Below are 20,343 nucleotides of genomic sequence, written 5' to 3' on the forward strand. Positions count from 1 at the left end.
TAATGGAGCCATTCAGCAGTACTCAGCAACAAACCACACTCTTCGTCAGTGTGGGGCACTGCTGTGGCCACCGCAGGTAGCAATCTAGAAGAAGGAATTAAAACTATGTCCATCGACTATGGGAAAGAATTTCACTGAGCAGGAACGGTAGATGGGAGGGAGAGAAGAACCCTTATGCAGGATAACATTTTTAAAAGAGCAGGGGACATGAGGAGCCAGATGGCAAATGTGGAAAACCAGGGACACAGCTCAGTGTCCGTCCTTGTAGGGAGGTAGGGTGTCTGTGAATCCAAAAGGCCTCAAGGTTCAGCTCTAAGATGACCTGTGCCATCCTAGTTAACAAAGCAGACAGAACAACCAACAAGGTCAGTTCCCGAGGGCGTTCCACAGTTGAAAATAAAAACTGCTGGGTGTGGTAGCACACGCCTTTAAATCCTAGAGCTCTGGAGGCAGAGGCAGGTGGGTCTTTGTCAATTCATGGTCAGCCTGATCTACATAGTGAGTTCCATTTTAGTCAGAGCCACATAGCAAGACCCCATCTTAAAAACAAAAACTGTCTGGTATTTGGAAATTAAAATTCAATAAGTCACACCACAACTTTGAGCAAGTATTCACTCCACAGTTTTTATTTAAATGAATGATACAATGATTTTATACAACCTTTAAGCTGTTTAAAATGATGACAACATTTAGCTCTTCAAATTTCATATGGCTTCCTCCTTCTTGTGCTCTGGCTTCTAGAAGCTTCACGGTTCTACTTCTCATGAAAATGTTTGAAAATGTTTATGTCAATGGTGAACAAACAGAGGCATTATAAAATTCTGTAGTTCTCATAAAAGTGGATTCCTATCAAACTAGCCTGTTGCCAGTTGTCTGAAATTGAAACTCTTCGGCCCTGTGACCGCAGCCCTGTGTCCGCAGCCCTGTGTCTGCAGCACTGGGGCCGCCATTCTAGGCTTCACTGACAAGTGTCTTGTTTCACATGAAACTTATTGTCTAGGAAAATTCTAATTACCTGGTGAAGTTTTCACATCCAAAGTGTTTGTTCTTCGGAAGGCGGGAAGATGAGAGCCTGAAAAGCGCTCCCTTCAGAGGAAGAACTCTGTCTCAGCAGGAAGACTATGTTCATCACGTGTGTTCATGTCACAAAGACAGGCTGCTACCAGAAAGTTCTCCTGTGCAGTTTGTATCCTCGGTTCTCCACAGTTTGCTCAAAGAAGGTGGTTTTCATGTTAATGTGGGAGAGAAGTTTGTATTTCCTCTGTTTCCAGCTCCTCTGTCCATGTGTGTAGGTCCTTTACATCACGGGCCATCCAGAAGTCTGCAAAATGCTTAAGTCTTTTCCTGGGGAAAAAAGTAAAGTATTAGTTATTTTGGAAATGGGATTAGTGGAGGAGATGTCTCACAGGAACAATGGAAAGGTACTCGGCAGGGACAGAAAGGGCTCTGTGGACAGGAAGCTGTGACAGTGTGCCCCGCTCCAGGGCTACAGTTCCATCAAAGGTCCAGGTTATTGATTCCCATGAATGTCTTCTTGCTGCCCTTCTAAAGTTCTGCCTGATGCGAGGGGCCTATGACTTCTTGACTCTGCCAGAGACTGGTAGGATTCTTATCTGTGTCCAAAAACAAAATATTCCTAGAAAATGTTGCCAGGATAGAAGTGAAACCGATTTACTAAAATAAAGCTGGTAAACAACAGAGCAAAACGCCAGCAGACCGCTGAGCAGCACAGCAGTTTCGTGACTTAAGGTCTGGGAGTCCCAACTACTGCCCCAGGCCTAATGAGCTTGGTGGCCCTGGAGCAGCTCCTGGCTGAGATCTGGTCCCAGCACACAAGGCTGTCATGAGGATTAGTGTGTCAGTGTGGGTGAGTCAGTTGGCACGGTGCAGGAAGCTACAGATGACTGTACAGAGTTCTTTCTGTATGTGGTGAGTGTGCAACTAATCCTTAACTACTGTAGCTTATCCACACCTACCACATGAGAAGCAGTTTGCTTTCTACTGAGCTGACCAAGAGAACTGATGGGAAAAGTCTTAATGGATAGGGAAAGTGTGCACAGTGTCCTGAGAAACATCAAAGTGCTCCATCTTCAAAAAATTTGAGGGGGATATTTATTTTATATATATCTCAGTGTTTTCCTGGCATGTATGTTTATGTACCATATGCATGGTAGGTACCCACAGAGGTCCGAAGAGAGGGTAAGATCCCCTGTGTTGTGACCTGCTATGTGGGTGCTGGGAATCAAACCTGGATCCTCTGAAAGAACGACCAGTGCTGAGCCACCTCTCCAGATCTGAAATATCCCATCTTAATTCACTTTATCAAGATATGCAGATTTTAAAATGTCACATATTAGTTGGGAAAACGAATGTCTACAGTAATCTGTAAACTTTCTAATTTTCTCGCTTTAGCTTCAGAGGCTACAGTAGTAACAAGTATAAACTATTTTATTGCCAGTTTGTGTGTGTGAAATGAGACAGCATTTCATTGTGCAACCCTGGCTAGCCTGGCGCTCACTATGTAGACGAGGCTAACCTCTACCTCACAGAGATCCACCAACCTCTGCCTCTAGCATGCTGGGATTAAATGGGTATGCCACCACACCCAGCATAGTCTTTAGAGGTAGAGGTTTTTTTCTGATTTCTTCCAGGAAAAGATGATCGGATGGCAACAAAGATTACATTCATCTTTGAATTTTGCAGAAGGCTAAGGCTTAGACTTGAGCTCCCATCGGTAATCTTGTCAGGAAATTTTTATATTAATTTGTCTTATAACAGAAATAGGCTGAAACTAATTCCATTGCCCTTGCTTCTGGTGTGACGCTGCAGAAGTGATCTAGAAGACACTGGGACGCCAGCCAGTTCCTAGGGGCTGTAACTTGCAGTTTGCTCACAGGGTGCTTTCCTTGTGGTAGCCCCTAGGGATAGCCCAGAAGGATGCTAAGGGCAGTTCATGAACTGACTACATGCTGACTAGCTACCAAGGGTGGGCAGCGTTCACATAAAGGGTGGAGGTGAGGGGAGCGCAGAGAAGCCAGATTCCAGGTGTCACACAGTCAGAGCTGAGCGACAAGTGGATAGTGTGACTGCATGGCTTTATGCAGTTTGCGCTCCTATCCTGACAGAATTCTCCCCACCCCAAGGTTAATTTTTTACTTTTACTTATGTGTATGGATGTGTGTCTGAATGTGTTTATGGGCACCATGCCTATGAGGGTGCTCGCTGAGGCCAGAAGCATTGGATCCCCTGGGTTTGCGGTTACAGGTGGCTGTGAGCACCTGCTAGAGGTGCTGGAACTGAACTTGGGTCCCTTAGAGGAACACCAAGGACTCTTGATTGCTGAGCCAGGTCTCCACGCCCCAGTCCTCTCAGGATTCTTTCAGTTTCCTTCATTACATTTGCTTATTTAGGGGATGGGAACGTGCCCAGTGTACATGTGGAGGTCAGAGGACAACTCTGGGAGGAAGTGTGTCTCTCTCCACCACGTGGGGCCCAGGGATCAAATTCAGATTGTCAGGTCTGGTGGCAAACTCCTTTACCCACAGAGGCATTTTTATCAGTCTGTGACAGAATTAATTCTGAAAGTTATTCATCACTGCGGATGCACAGTGAGAAAAGTTCTGTGCAGCCCCAAGTACTGACGCTGATCCAGTAACTCTTAAAAATAACCCCAGTTCCTCAGCAGCTAAGGGGCTGGCACACACTGAGGCAATTCTTTAGAAAGAGAGACCAAGAAGAATTGTTTGTCACCTAATGAAGAGCTGACACAACCACGAACTGAATTCATCTGAGTTCTGCCCAAAGGTACTTTTCCTCTGGCCACAAGGAAAGCCTGCAGAAGAGGTTCCACAGCAGTCCTTCAACCCAAGCTCCAAAGAGGTTCCCATGGTCATTACACAACCACCCTCTTCCTTGGACAGCACGGCAGTTCCACTAGGAAGCAAAACAGAGAACAAATCAAGGCCATTCCAACCTCCTCCGATTGACCAAGTCTTCCAGTTCTTTCGACTTGTGAGCAGCTTTCCTTAAGATTTCTCCAGGCACATCTGCTAGCTTCGCCACGTTCAGTCCGTAACTCCTGGCCGCGGTTCCTCTGGTTATCTGATAGAGAAAAGTGACGGAGTCCGGCTCCTGCTCCACGTCACCTGTGCAACAGAGGGAAAGAACGAGCGGTCAAAACTGCCCTGAAGGTCAGTCCAGCTGATGACCGAAGACCACAGCGGCTCCCACAACTGGCCTCTGTTAGAGCTCATAACCTGAACACATTTGTTCTAGTTATTTGCAGCTTGTGTTATTGATTTAGGAAAAAGATAACCTCCTCATGCATATGTAGGAGGTTTGACTCGCTTAAGACAGTCTTGAACAATGGGTGATTGCGAAATCTGGGCAGAACTTCTGCATTAAAGGAGAATGGTTCAGGCATATGTGCAGTAGGCCATGATGGGTCCCACAGTGCAAGTAGCAGGGAAACTCTGGTTACGGGAGCTGTGCATACTGAGGTGGATGTTGCTGCTCAGGCGCCCTTGAGACAAACGGTTTATCTCCACGGGTTAGGAAGGTTGTTGGCCTGAAACCATCACATAGTGTTCATGTCCTATGTTATTTCCTCCTCCTGAGTGTGGGATGGACCCGGTGACTCACTTCTAATGGACAAAATGTGACATTGCAGAGAGCAGACCAGAGGACACTCATCCTCCATCCTGGGCACCTCCCTTTCTTGCTTGCTCTGAGGAAAGTCAGCTGCCATGCTGTGGGCTGCCCCGTGAAAAGGTCTCTATGTAAACCTGTCGCTCATCAGTAGTCAGTGAAGGACTATGGTTTGCCCGCACCAAGCTGCGGTTACACCTGGAGGTCTGTATAAAGCCGTGAGAGGGGTTGGGAAGCAGGTTTACACTGGCTGACGCATGAACTGACTGCCTTCCAGGCAAAGCTCTCAGAAGTGCTCAGCCAAGTTCCCCTAGGTATCTTTCTGACACACAAGAAAGATAGACAATTTTTGTTTTAAGTTGATGCACTGAGAGGGCAAGCTGCAGAACATTTTGGAAACTACTGTAGGTTAATAGTGATAAAAAAAAAAATAAAGGATATAGAGGTCTGGCTCTCTAATTCCCAGTCGAGGCAATTCTGAAGGATCATCCCAGCCTCCAAACTCTGCCCCCCCACACACATATAAATTTGAAGCTTTTCAGAACTGGACAGTCTCAGGTACAGAGCTACATACGTCGTTCAGAATCTAAAAACTGCAGGGTCATGCAGCTTTAGAACAAAAACTCAGTATTAAGTCACATCTGGTCCCATCCCAAATGGCCAGATCTTGGATGGTTTCTGTGACCCTAGCGCACGCTGTAAATTCACCCAGAGCCTTCACTCACAGCCTTTTCTTTTTCAAGTGTTTATGCCCTGATAATCAGCTACTGATGATGAAAGCCAGGAGTCTGAACACAGCAGCAGAAGAGGACAATGGAATTCACCTCCTCTAAGAATTCAGGAGCAGATAAATAATAGCTTTCCTAGGGTGTTTGCTACAAGTAGGAGGTGAGAAGAATGCCACAATGCAGACGTCTATGAGCAAGCACTAAGAATACCTTCTGCCTCCAAATGACAGCGGGAGACAAAGAAAGGGGAAGAGTGGTGAGCGCGGGCCAAGGAGGACCGGAGTCTGCAATGCCAGTAGCTTTCTGTTACTCTTTCCTGAGCACAAGACGAAGAGGCAAGTGAACAGCAGTAGCCATCAAAAATGCAAACCTTAAGACAAAAAATAGTCCTGGCTCTTTCCAGGCTAATCTAGCTTCCATGCTGGTCTTTCTTAAGCAAGACAAAATCCATTCATCTGTTTGTACACCCATCTGTCCAAGCATGTGCTGGCCAGCAGTATCTGACAGCCCGGTGTGCAGCACAGAGCTCCTTTCTTAGAAGTGGACTTGCTGATACGTTTCCCCGGAGTTCTAATTTTTCCCCTTATATATAATATATAGCATATGTTGAGCTACATATGATAAATAGATATGCATATGCTATATATAAACAGTAGAGATGGTTCTGTTTGTCCTTACATTTTTTTAAGACAGGCTTCACTGTATTACCCGGGTCACCACAAACTTTTGGTTCAAGATCCTGTACCTCAGCTTCCTCAGGACCTGGGACTACACGTCCATATCATCTTTGGGCATATTTTCTACAATGCCTTTAAAGCATACTACTGCTATAAACTATAGCTTAATTGCATACTATATTATATTACTCTGCATCTTGAATGCATTATTATCATATGCTAGTACAAACAGTGGCTGAGTCTAATACTGTGTGCTGTTTTTCACTTTGGCATTATGATTGCTTTCATGCCTTCAAGGTCAAGAATATGATCACTCTTCCACACCTACCTAGAACTTTCTTTTTGTTGGTAAACCTGTACTTTCTTGGTAGGCTGGCTGTATGCACGTGTGCATGTCCATGTCAGAATATGGAGGCAGGAGGAGGCAGTTGGGAGGAGAGGAATAAAAACAACCCATTGTTTCTATATCCTTACCACAAAGGTTCTTAGTGAGCTCTTCTCTCACAAGCTACACCTTTTTCTTAGGGGATATTTTGAAAACTAATCACTGTCAGAGTCTATGAATATAATAATCCATGTTTCTACTCTAAAGAAAATTAGAAAGATCTATGGTGAGGTCAAATTTCTCAGGAATGTTGTTAAAGCGATGTGTTCTGATCATATAACTTCCAAATTCTTTTATAATTATTTATTTTGCTGTGGGGAATAGTGCAAACATGGCACAGAGGGTGGCAGTTCTGTCCTTTCACAGTGCGGGTTTCAGAGACTGAACTCAGCGTCAGGCTTGGCAGAGGGACATCTATCCACTAAGCTAATCAAGTTAGTTCCGCAGGTCCTGGTCAAGTTACTTCTGAACTTGCCTTTTTAAAATAGATGTATAGAAGTTTAGAGATGGATCTAATTAGACACTGTCTTCTTACCCCTTGTCACAGGATCTCATGCAGACTAAGCTGGCCTTGAACTAGCCCAGTAGCTAAGGATGACCTTCATGCTTCACCTCCAAAGAACCAGGGGATGGCCATGCAGTACAATACCCAGTTTCGTCTAAGCTTTCACAGCGGTTTTCCTGGGTGCTGATCCATTTCTTTGGCTACCACACACCCCTTGAAACACAGGCCTTGAACATTTTGTCTCATTTCGTTGATATTCATAGTGGCCTATCCAAAATCCACTGCACTTTTAAGAAAACTTTTGTATTAAAAAGAATTGATTTCCTGTCCATTTAATCAGGGCAATCTCCTCACACCCAGCTCTAAAAGTGGATCCTGATTAATTTTGAGGCAAAGTTATTTCTGCCATTCTCACTTAGATGCAATTCAATTCTGAAAATGGGATTGGAATGATCCTGAGATGCTAGAAGGCAACTGAAAAAAAAAGTTGCCGTGCTCCTAAGACATAAGTTAAAGAAGGAGCAGAGACATACGCTCAGAACAAACAAAGCCTGGTTCAAACCCAGCACCAAAAGTAAGATAAACAAAAAGTGGAAAAGTCTCCTAGCTGTGAGCTCCTCTTCTAGCGCTGGACACTGACAAGCATCCAGTGTGTGATATTTAGAATGGCTACAGCCACCTTCCCACTGGCCTATGGATGGAGCCAGCAGGGCAGGAAGAGAGCCAGGACACTGCTGGAAGAGCTGGAGACTGCACTGAGATGCTACACTGGACAACCTTACTGTTGGATCCAGTGATCGAGTGCTTTGTTACTGGAAATCAACCGCTTAGAAGGGAAAGTCCTAGGGGACCAGAAAGGCAGCCTTGGGACAACAGATGTGCAACAGGCCTGGGCAGAAACAAAGAGCTCCAGGCGGGACCCAGTGGGAACAGGTTCCGTTATGCTGGCAATGTTTAGAGAGGCATTTTTCAAAGCTCTCAGAGGGCCAAGGAGGATTCAATTATAGACTAAAACCAAATGACAAAATGCAAAACTAAAAATGAAGCAGATTTAGTTCTTAGAACCCAGAAGTAGGTGCAAACAAGAGAGATGTGCTTGTCTGATGAGTGGGCCCTTCTGTCACTGCAGAGACAGCTAAAGCAATAAGCACGCGCCAGGCATACCACACTATACAGGATGGCGTTGAGAGGTCAGAAGGGAAAGGCTGAGGTCCTAGCACAATGAGACCGCTAATATAAGGTGCCTAGAAATGGGAACTATGCATACCATTCAGAATTATGACAGATGCAGAGGAAAGAGTACCAAGCCTGTCGAGCCTGGGGTGGGGAAGGGACTGAAGCTTGTTAGCAGGGGCCCAGCACCACTCAATTCTAAGAATTATGTCCATGGATAAAGTTTAAATCAATATAATAAAATGTCAGACACTGCAGGGGACAGGATTCTGCTCTTGGTAGGCAGTGAGCTCGCAAGCTCTTAGAGGCAGCTCCTCGTGCCCTCCCCACTGCAGAATTCTCCTTTGTTTGCCCGTGGGTTTCCTTTGCAAGCCATTTTCGGTCGCACTGGATGCAGATTAATAAGAAGGAAAACTTCTTCGTGAGAGAATTTACGACGTGTTTTTCAGGGCTCAGGGATTGCTTACCATTACATCTATCTTGGGTCCAGTACTTTGTTTTATTTGGGCCATCTGCCTGGTTTCCTTTTAAGTTCTGTCTTTACTACTTTTTCAAAATTAAATTTGGACTCTGGAGTGTCGCGGATAATGGAGTTTCCATTACAGCATACCAACTGTGCAAACCACCACAGGCTGGTAGCTTAAGAAGACTACTGGGTGTGGGGGGGGTTAAGCTTACTAGGTTACTTAGGCACTTGGCTTACTCCTATTGGCTAATCATTTCTTTTTCAGGGAAAGATCTCACCCTCTGATGGAAGCTGTACTGGAAAAGCCAGGAAAGCAGGACTCAGAAGCAAAAAATGTGGATCTTCTACCCAAGTGGCTGACACGGGTCAGACACTTCACCTGAGATTTACCTTTATTATAGACATGGCACATCTCCACTCTAGGAGAACCTGTAGTAAGTAATTAGTGTTAAATGATATGGGGGAGGTGGTGACCATTTTAAAGGTGACTAAAAATCCTCTGCACGTGACTCTTATCCTAGGATGAGAACTGAGGGAAATGTGTGGGGCTAATGAACTCCTGCTTAGGAGAAGGGCTGCCAGTGAAACAGATGCCGGAGAACAGAGGACTTCAAGTTAGCAAACAGACAAACGCACTTGCTACACGACTCAAGGCTAACAGCAAATAAATTTTCCCAAATGTTCTTTATAATGGATGCTCACAGCTTGCATTATTAATAAGCAATGAACTCATATTTCTATAAACTTTGGGTTGTCGAGCCGAAAGACAAGAGTATTCACCTTGTTGCTGCTGTAAGGAATTGCATACCTGACTCCTGCTTGCTTCCGTCCTCATTGACCAAGAATCCCATGTGGTAATTCCCCACCTGCTCTGGGTAACATTTTTCTAGTTCACAAATTGGTGGATAGTGGGTGACAAACAGGGTTAAGGATCTCACCTAAAACAGACATATAGTGCTGTTTCAATTAAAATGTCTCAACATTAAAAATCCAAATCTCCACAAAAGTTGAAAGAAAAGAACAAAAACCCATCATATACTCTTGGTTTAGACAATCAATCAACATTTTGCCCAATTCCTTTCCCTCCTCCATCTTATGTAGGCAGACAGGCACATACATGCACATGCTAGCGTGCGCGTGCGTACACACACACACACACACACACACACACACACACACACACACTTTCCTGGACCATCTTTCCCTCTTCCAGTACTAAGGACTGAACCCAGAGGGCTTTTACACACTAGGGAAATGCTCTGCTACTGAGCTACATCTTTAGCCCTAACCATTTGAGAATTAGTTGCAGATAGCTTCCCTAAATATTAAGATTCTATCTTCTAAGAACAAAATCAATTTCCTACAGGACCAGAATAAAATTTATATACAAGAAATTAATTCTCATAGAATATGATTCATATATTTTCTTAAGCATCCTTTTTTTAAAAGCATTAACACTGTGGTTAACATAGAAGCTGACCACCTTCCAATATATCAGATATTAAAAAGTAGAATTTGAAATTAAAAGGAAAACCCAAGTATCACCTATATAAACACCACTCAAATTAAAGACTTGGGTATAAACTTATAACTATTTTAAAACGCACCCAACAAAAACTATATAAATCTAAGGAAAGACATCAAAGAAAAGCTAAACACAGAGCTGCTAAGCCATGCTGTGTTCAGGAAGAAGTCAGTGTTATCAGGGGTAGTTTATTTTAAAGGAAAAAAAGGAACATGTCATTATCTATGTCATCTAAATACATGTTTGGAAAAAAATCCAGAACTTCTCCTGACCATTTAATTTAGTAACAAAGGCATACTTTTGTTACAAAAGACATAATTTAGTAACAGGGAGCAGGCTAGGTGCGGTGGTGTGCACATGTATTTTCATTCCTGGGAGGTGGAGACAGGAGGATCTCTGGAGCACACTGGGAAAAGGCTGGGTGCGGTGGTGTGAGCATGTATTCTCATTCCTGGGAGGTGGAGACAGGAGGATCTCTGGAGCACACTGGCTCGCAAGCCTAGCTTATTAGGTCCCAGCTGAGACCCTGTCTCAAAACATAAGGTGGTAGTTTCTGTGGAACAACACCTAAGGCTGACCTCCAGCTTCCACACACGTGTTCCCATGTGTACCCCACAAACACGCACATCCCTTGCACATACACACACAAAAGGGGAAAAGGGCGTGCAGGCATTAACCTAAGGCATTACCATTTATACAGTAACCAGGAGAACAGATTTCATGTCTCACCACAAAAAGTGAGGGGACGGACTTATCAATGAGCTTGATTCAATTATCTCATATTTAAATGTATGCTATTATAATCTGCCAACTAAATAATATTAGTTAGTAAAACTTTTAAAGGTGTGGCAGAGGCTTACATCTCTGATAAAATACTCCAATGTAGCATAGGCGATGGCGATTCCGTCATGGGTGCTTGTCCCTCTTCCCAGCTCGTCCAGGATAACCAAGGACTGAGGTGTGGCTTTCCTGATTATCTCTGCTGTGTCTGTCAGCTCCTCCATAAAAGTACTCCGACCTTTGTATATGTTGTCTGCGGCGCCCATCCTACAAGCAAGATGGAAACACTTGATTTTCCCAAGTTTTCTTCCTAGGAAGCCAAGTACTGTCCTGTAAGCTATAAATTTATGATGTGTGTAATAGTAATTGAAATTATATTAAATAAAATATACATTGAATATAAAGAAGTTTCTAACACCAAATTCAGCATTCCAACAGGGTCTAGGGTAAATAGACAGAACTGTGGAAAAGTGGGCAGTTTGACCTGCTTTGTTCTCAAAATTCCAGACCCACACCTTGATGTTCCCAGGACAGAATAACACTGCGCAGTGTCACTGTGCTTAAAAACCTACTAGCGATAGGACTTGTACAATTAAGGAGGTTTCCACAATTTTCTAATAAAAATCTCAGGTTAATTAGAAGGTAAATAACTACATACAAAATAATTCATTTCCACACAACAAAGCTGTTGTCCTAAAACTAACTTACAGGTGTTGAAGGGCCTTGGACAGCAGCTAATGGAGGTTCCCAGGTAATAGCAGCTCCTAGATGTCAGAGTCCTAACTCCCGAGGCTGGCCTTCCATTAAGCAATCCTGGGGCTTTGACTATGTATGTATGCGATGAACTATGCATGTCTCAGAAAAGGCTCTAGTGCAGGTACTTCCTTAACTCATATAACCACAGGCCCCTGAAACTTCCTCCAGAGCACTGGTGACAGTAATAGTCTATGCCACATTTATTTGGGAAAGCATTTATTCAGTGTAAAAGGACCTGAAAAGACGAGAAAGAGGAACTGGGTAATAGAATAAGATCATGCCGCTAATTACGAAACCTAGAAGTGGGGCTTTAAGTTCATAGTTGGCAGCATGGAATGCTAGCAACTGCTGTCTTTGTGAAACGCCCTTATTAACTTAGCTCACGAATCAGACACACACTTCACACAGACTTGCAGCACTCAGTGGAGTCCTGCAGAAATTCCCACCACACTGAGCCACAGGCAGCATGGCAGGAGCAGGCAACAGCAAGGGAGATGAACCCAGTTGCCCACGGTGGGTGCAGCTCAAGTTCTAACGGTGACATCTGAAACACAGTGTTGCCAATTTTATCCATGTTAAAATCAATACACAGAACACATCATCTGAAATGCTGCTAACTGAGCAACAGTCCAGCCATATTTTCAAATTCATATACTGCTATTTACCTTAATTTTGCAATGATTACTGTCACAATTTGGATTTTCAATGTTCCCCAAAGCCACCTGTTGAAGGCTTGATCACTAGACCGTGCTACTACTGTGAAAGGGTGAGACTTTTACGGTTTGAGTCCACAGTGAAGAAAAACGAGGAAAAAGAAAAGGGCTAACAAAAACCAGAGGGAAAATGGGTAATAATACAATTTTCTGAGCATCATTAAAACAGTAAGACCTTGTGGTATTCTAAGTGAGAGTGAGAAAGAAAAACTTAAAACCTAAGTTTATTAAAAAGAAACAACAGCAAAACACAGAAGCCCTGGAATCTAAAAATAAAAGCATAATCACGGAAAAATTTAGAAGCCGTGGAAGACCATGACATTAACCTGGCAGAGGAAGTCAAAGAAACCTTCAAGGATTTAAACAGACAAGCCAAGGACTAAAAGAATACACAAGTGCCCCAAACCCCGGATGTGTAGATAAGCACAGAGCACAGGAGCAGGCAAGAAACTATGTCAACAGGTCAACAGGTCAAGGTGAAGGAAGCTCCCAAAGGGAACAGAAAGCTTGCTTCAAGTAAGTAGTCCTGCTAAGCTAGCAGGACTGGCTATGATTAGATTATGTTTGGTGCAATCTTGTGACAGGATTTTAAGAAAATCCTAAATATTTCAAAGAAAAAATGATTTGGAAACAAAATCAGGAGACTCAGACTGTGACTTTCAGCCCCAATGAACGCCATGTTGGCAGAGCAGGAGCGAGGCCGTGAAACTTCAAATCTGCATGTTTATTTTATCTAAACTTACAAAATAGATAACAACAAAAAGTAGGCTATTTGAGACTTTCTAGAACTTGGAATACTGGCTACTATGTTGCCTACACAAGAAAAGTACTTGAGACAGATTAAAAAAAGAGAAAATAATACTTAAGATAAAGAATAAGAAATCATCGCAATTGAGAGGAAATGAAAAAGGCCAGAAAGAAATAAGAAGTATTTTAGATAGGGATGCTCAGAAGATTCCCCTTCAACAGACAAGTCTATATCTCAGAATTTGATATACATGCTCATGTATATTTATGCTCTACATGTGTGCAGATTTTATATAATTTTAACATGAATGTGCACAATCTGCATTACAACAATATAAACTAATTATCTTTGTACCTTAAAACTAGACTATAAAATGGTTCAAGAAGGAACACAGGAACTGGGAATCAAGGCAGAGGATCACGGCAAGTAGTAGGACCTGGGCCTGATCTCAACCCCCTCACTAGCCAAAAGCCCCACACTACACGAGAGATCATTAGAGCAATAGAAAAGCTGAAGACTTTGTCAAGGTAGAGTTTTCAAAACTGGAGGGAGAGAAGACAAGTTCAGAAATTAACAAACAATCCCTTCAGATTTTGTAGCAAGATGTCAGACATTGCTAGAGATAGCCAATAAACTTAAGCTTAGAGTTATAAGTCTTTCCGAGAAGTTACTCCAAGGCAGCTTCTAGCAATCAAGGCTGGAGGTGGATGGAGGTGGTCAAGGCTCAGGAAGTCTTTCCCTGCCAGTCCATAGTTGCTGTGACTGCTCTGTATTTCCTATCACACTGTCTATTGCTTCTGCCATTATAAAATGCATTGTGCTGTGTGTCACTCTTAGTAAAAATGACTTGACCAGAACCCAGGTTATCAGAGTGTGTGGAAGTCATCTCTGGATGGAACCATTACTGATTATTATCTCCTCCTTGAGCATCTCTCAAACCACCTGGCATGAAGATGGAGTTGCTCTGAACACCACAGAGAAGCCATGCAGCGAAGCCTTCTTTGCCAACTCCAGTGGTTTAAAACATGGAAGAAATCCTGCTACAGCATGGTGGGTCACAGTGCTCTAAGCATCCTCTCATTATCATTGGGGTGCCTTTAGGGATCTGCTGGCACAAACTCCATAAAGCAAAGGCGCATTACGTGCATGTACAAGAAATGTCCAGCCAGCGTGGCGTGGTGTTAACTTGGAAGCACTGATGGGGTCTCTTAGGAAGACAGTTTGTCAGACAACATTTAAGATCTTCTTCCTCCTCTTCCCCCTGTCCCCACTAGTCTGGTTATCTAGGTTAACCAGGGCCTTACAGATGCTAAATGCATGCTCAGCCACCAAGCTCCACCTCCAAGTTTTTTGCAGCTCTTGTTTGAGGAAAAATGCACTGAACTTTGCTCTATTTCTTGACATCAAAATAATTAGGTGTCATCTTGCTAAGGAGCTTCAAGTGTAAAATGGAGCAAAATGTTTAAGATTATGTTGTTAATTAATTATGTAGGTAGGCATGATGGTGCATTTCTATAATCCCAGCTTTGAGGGAGGCTGAGCAGTAGGAGGATGAGTTCCAGACCAACCCTAGCATCTCAAAGTTGAAACAGCAGGGTGCTGGGGAACTGCACTTAATTTGCTTGTTTATGGCCCAAGGTTCAATTCCTAGCCTAGCACCAACACACACACACACACACACACACACACACACACACACACACACACACACAGACATTCATAGACAGACACACACACAGAGACGAACATACATATACAGACATAGACATACACAGAGTCACATAAATAGGCACACACAGACACACAAAGACACACACACAGACACACACTTCCACATAGCAAGGTACAGAAGAAGCAGAAACCCAAATAAAGAGACCAGTGCCATTGCTCTGGCTCCCACTCAGAACTGAATCACCTTAAACAAGTTGGCTAACTTCTGTGTGAGCGAAGTTTCCTCATCCTTAAACAGAGGAGTCACTCTGTAAAACCAAACCAAGCAAAGTCCTCTAAGCCCTGCATCTCAAGTCTGCAGTTTTATGAACATGGGTTTTACACGAATACAGCATGAAGCCCACTACATTAGTTCCAAACCTAAATTCCAGAGCACTGCTGCTTTAACATGGACAAATCACTACTGCAAGTAGGAGCAGACTGGTCATCTGTGGGAATGTTACAAGAAACAAAAGGATTTAACATTATATTCTTATGTTACCATAAATCTTAAGGCTCTTGTACATTATTGAGTTATTCAAAAAAATAAATTGTAAGTAACTGTAGGAAACATGAAAGATTAAAGACTTTTGATGACTATCAGAAATAATTTTAAAGCTGTCAGGGAAAGCTTATTATATATGAGAGCTCACAATAAAGTTTGGCACCCAGTTTCAACAATATCCACATTTTCCATTCAGTTAAAACTACATTTTAAATTTTAATTTTTTACAATGGCCCAATTAATGTAAAAAATGTTGTCCTATACTAAGTTATAGGTAGCAAAATTAAACCTATCCAATGGAGACTAATTTGTAAATTCTACTGCCTACTCTTGCTTACTTGAAGTCCCCTGCTGACCTCTTCTGAGCTCTCCTCCTTACCCGTTAGGCTGTGGAGACTAACAAATCCCATTCTCCACCTCACCCTGTGTTAAACTGTTGTCCCTAAAGACCATCATGGCTGTGGATGCTTCCAGAAATCCCAAACACAGCCCAGACTGCCTCTTGAGTTACTTTTTACCACAGCTGTTTGTTCTCCTATCTTCCCGTCAAGACTGTCGGCTGAGAAAGTGATGAACAGCAACCACAAAGGGCTGCACTCCGCAGGCTGCTCACCTTTCCCCGCTGTTCCTTTCTTCTCAGCCTATGCTTCCTATAGAGAACAGGGACACTGCTCTCATCGGTAGTTCCTCTCCTTAGACAGAACTTGCCTCATCACAGCAAGGCCAAAGCCAGCAGCGCTGGACACGTTCTGGTCTCTGTTTCACACTTCTCTTTCAGAGATGAAGGAAGACACAGAGAAGGCAGGTCACTATCCTCAGGTCACTATCAGCAGGCTGGCCGACGTCAGGCAAGAGGCAAACACAACCTTTTCTACTCAGGGCGAGAGGGTTTTGAGCCTACCTGAGTAGGCTCAACCATGGAAATTGTTTACTGACAAAGGGATTTGTGGTTAGCTCTCCTTAATGACCACCATGTCTATGTATTTGAGTTTGACTGAATGCAATCAATATATCTGAGGTAATCCTCCATTTCAAACTTTGTCCTAGACCAAGAGCCTTTCGTCAACCATGCTCTCTTACCATCTCATATTTTAGTCATTTTTTTAGCTTAAAATAACTTCTTGCGCAAAGTAGGATGTGGAGAAAATAATCAGGAGCTTGAAAATTCATATTAAATCAACAAGATGAATACTGAATAATGTTTCTCAAGTTCTTCAGATGTTAAAATGTATTGGAGATTTAGAGAATTCTAGAACAAATGTTAGCAAGTTTGTCTGGTTTATGTTCAATTGTAGTAAAAATGGAAATTGCATTCTTTAGCTTTCTTCTCAGACAGAGGCTACAGTTATGTGATTAAGACCAAATCAACTGATATTTTTAGGAGTGGCAGCTGACTAATCTTCCTAATCCCCCCTCCCATCGCATAACCCGTATATAGGTCAACACAGTGACAGAAACTAACTGGGGAAAAGAAATGATTACTTCTTTGAACCAGTTTCTACAATCAAGAACACATCCCGGAGATTTTGAGAGATTATTTTTAATGAGATCTTGATATTTTGAGTTAGTGTGCTACATGGTTTCTCAGTGACAGAAAATGGAATGGCCTCTCTCCAGATCACAGTGCCTGGGCTTTTGCAAGGAAATACGTGTGGGCAGGAGACGTACGCTCTCTTGGGGCTTAAATATTAAATTCTCAAATGAAACATTAGTAACTTGTCTTACAACAAGATCCTTTGACATCAGGTACTTTAAAAAAGCAAGAATGAGACATGTAAGAAAACTTCCCATCTCATTGATGGGAGGTCCAGATCTGTGGCAGGAAGCGCGCTCCCAATGTTGAGCAGCCATCTCCACTGCTCTTTTCTAGAACCTTCACCCTTCTCTATGCATCCACTGACAATCTGCTAAGTCTGCCCCGCCTAGGTGAACTACATTCTATGTTCTGACTCTATGAATTTCCCTATTTTCAATATCTCCAGTAGGAAGAATTGGAAAACAATCTATATTATATCATTTATTTAGGAAGTTTTTCAAATGTTTAGGCATTTTGGGTTCTTTCCCAATTGTTTTACTGTGTTTAAATAGTTGCAGAATTCTGTCCAGTACAGTCATCTAACCTTCTTGTTTTCTGGATAGTCTAACTTGAACTAAAGGTAAGAAACCTACTTAGTAATAAAATTTTCTGATTTTTTGTTTGTTTGTCACTCTGGCTGTCTTGGAAATCTTATGTATCTCAGGCTGGCCTCCAAATCATGGAGATCTGCCTACCCTTGCTCCTGAGTGCTGGGATAAAGACGTAAACCACCACAATTATTCCATACTTTAATTTTAAAAAAAAAAAACCACAATGGTTCATGGAAGAAAGAAAAGAATCCAAAAATATGAAAGCTAAGACAAAAAAAGCTGCAGTTATTAAAAAATTTGACAACACCAAATGGTATTTAAAGGGCCTCAAAATGTGAAGAGTGGACCCATCTCTTCACCTACTTGACTGTTGATATCGTCTTAGTTAAACATTACCCATAATGGACAAAAGTACAAACTCATGCACATCTATGATCCCAGCACCAAGGCAGGAGGATCTCTACAATGAGGCTAGAGAGAGGTACTGCCTTAAAACAAACAAACAAAACAAAACAAACAAACAAAAACAGGTGAGCTCAGTGGCTGAGACACAGACTGCTGTGACTGCACAGAGTGGACAAAGAGGTGAGTGAACAGCCCCTGCCACCCCCCAGCTGGAAACAGCCTAGTCTCTAGGCCCTAGGCCCCAGGGCAAAACCCCAGGTCCCTCCCTCACCCACCTCAGCTGCACTAGCCAGTCAGAGAGCAAACCTCCTGCAGACAGGCTGCTCTAGCACCTCCCCATCAGACCCCATAATCTGTTCATGTAATCCCATATAAATAAGAGGAAAGAAAAAGAATCATATGGTCATCTCATTAGATGCTGAAAAAGCCTTTGACAAATTCAACATTCCTTCATGAAAAAGGTCTTGGAAAGATCTGGGATACAGCAACATATCTAAACATAATAAAAGCAATATACAGAAAGCCGACAGCTAACAACAAATTAAATGGAAATTCAAAGCTATTCTACTAAAATCAGGAACAAGACAAGGCTGTCCACTCTCTCCAGAGCTATACCACTGGAAGTTCTAACAAGAGCAATAAGAGATCAAAAGGAGATCAAGGGGATATAAATTGAAAAGGAAGAAGTCAAACTTTCACTATCTGCAGATGATATGATAGTTATACATACATGACTCCAAAAATTCTATCAGGGAACTCCTACAGCTGATAAACACCTTCAGTAATGTGGCAGGATATAAGATCAACTCAAAAAAATCAGTAGTCCTCCTATATACAAACAATAAAAGGGCTGAGAAAGAGAAACAGAGAAACATCACCCTTTACAGTAGCCACAAATAGCACAAAATATCTTTGGGTAACACTAACCAAACAAAGGTGAAAAGACCTGTTCGACAAGAACTGTAAGTCTTTGAGGAAAGAAATTGAAGACAATATCAGAAAATGGAAAGATCTCCCATGCTCTTGGATAGGTAGGATCGGCATAATAAAAATGGCAATCTTACCAAAAGCAATCTACAGATTCAATGCAATCCCCATCAAAATCTCAACACAATTCTTTACAAACCTAGAAAGAATACTTAACTTCATATGGAAAAACAAAAAAACCCATGATAGCCAAAACAATCCTGTATAACAAAGGAACTTCCAGAGGTATCACCACCCTTGGCATCAAACTCTATTATAGAGCTACAGTAATGAATATAGCTTGGTATTGGCATAAAAACAGACAGGTGGACCAATGGAATTGAATCAAAGACCCTCATATAAATCCACACATCTATGAACACCTCATTTTTGACAAAGAAGCTAAAATTAAACAATGAAAAAAAAGAACGCATATTTAATAAATGGTGCTGGCATAACTGTATATCAACATGTAGAAGAATGAAAATAGATCCGTATCTATCCCCATGCACAAAACTCAAGTCCAAATGGATCAAAGACCTCAATATAAATCCAGCCACACTGAACCTCATAGAAGAGAAAGGGGGAAGTACACTTGAACGCATTGGCACAGGAGACCACTTCTTAAAATAACCCCAGTAGCACAGATACTCAGAGCAACAATTAATAAATGGAACCTCCTGAAACTGAGAAACTTCTGTAAGGCAAAGGACACAATCAATAAGACAAAATGGGAAAAGATCTTCACCAACTCCACATAGGATAGAGGACTGATCTTCAAAATACATAAAGAACTCAAGAAACTAGACATCAAAATACCAAACAATCCAATTAAAAATGGGGAACAGATCTAAACAGAATTCTCAAGAGAAGAATCTCAAATGACTGAAAGACACTTAAGGAACTGCTCAACACTCTTAGCTATCAGGGAAATGCAAATCAAAATGACTCTGAGATACCGTCTTACACCAATCAGAATGGCTAAGATCAAAAACACCAATAACAGCTTATGCTGGAGAGAATGCTGAGTAAGAAGAACACTCCTCCTCTGTTGGCAGAAAATTCAAAGTCACTTTGGAAATCAGTATGGTGACTTCCCAGAAAATTAAGAATCAATCTACTTTGAGACCCAGCAATACCAGTTTTGGGCATATACCCAAAGGATGCACACTCATATCACAAGGACATTTGCTCAACTGTATTCATAGTAGCATTATTAACAGCCAGAACCTGGAAACAACCTAGATGCCCCTCAACTGAAGAACAGATTAAAAAAAAAAGTGATACATTTACACAACGGAGTACTACTCAGTGGTTAAAAACAAAAAACAAACAAACAAAAAAAAACGACATCTTGAAATTTGCAGAAAAATGGATGGAACTAGGAAAAAAAAACAAACTGAGTGAGGTAACCCAGACCCAGAAAGACAAACATGGTACGTACTCACTGGATATTGGCCATAGAGCAATGGATAACCAGATCCCAGAGAAGCTAGGTAACAAGGAGAACTTAAAGAGACACACATG

General features: G+C 42.3%; 1 protein-coding gene across 2 annotated transcripts in view; it reads right to left on the reverse strand.

Moving 5' to 3' along the window:
- Positions 1-610: 610 nt before the first annotated feature.
- Positions 611-20,343, reverse strand: part of Msh3 (mutS homolog 3) — a 156,162-nt gene continuing 136,429 nt past the window's right edge. For both annotated transcript variants that reach the window (XM_087896786.1, XM_087896785.1), the window contains exons 21-24: positions 10,967-11,153; positions 9,390-9,519; positions 3,974-4,145; positions 611-1,344 (exon numbers count right to left, since the gene is read on the reverse strand). In XM_087896786.1, coding sequence (XP_087752912.1) covers positions 1,233-1,344; positions 3,974-4,145; positions 9,390-9,519; positions 10,967-11,153 — 601 coding nt within the window. In that variant the 3' untranslated portion in view covers positions 611-1,232. The remainder of the gene's footprint in view (positions 1,345-3,973; positions 4,146-9,389; positions 9,520-10,966; positions 11,154-20,343) is intronic.

The sequence above is a fragment of the Myodes glareolus genome, chromosome 15 (genome assembly GCF_982192425.1).
Source record: "Myodes glareolus chromosome 15, mMyoGla1.1, whole genome shotgun sequence".
Classification (NCBI taxonomy): Eukaryota; Metazoa; Chordata; class Mammalia; order Rodentia; family Cricetidae; genus Myodes; species Myodes glareolus.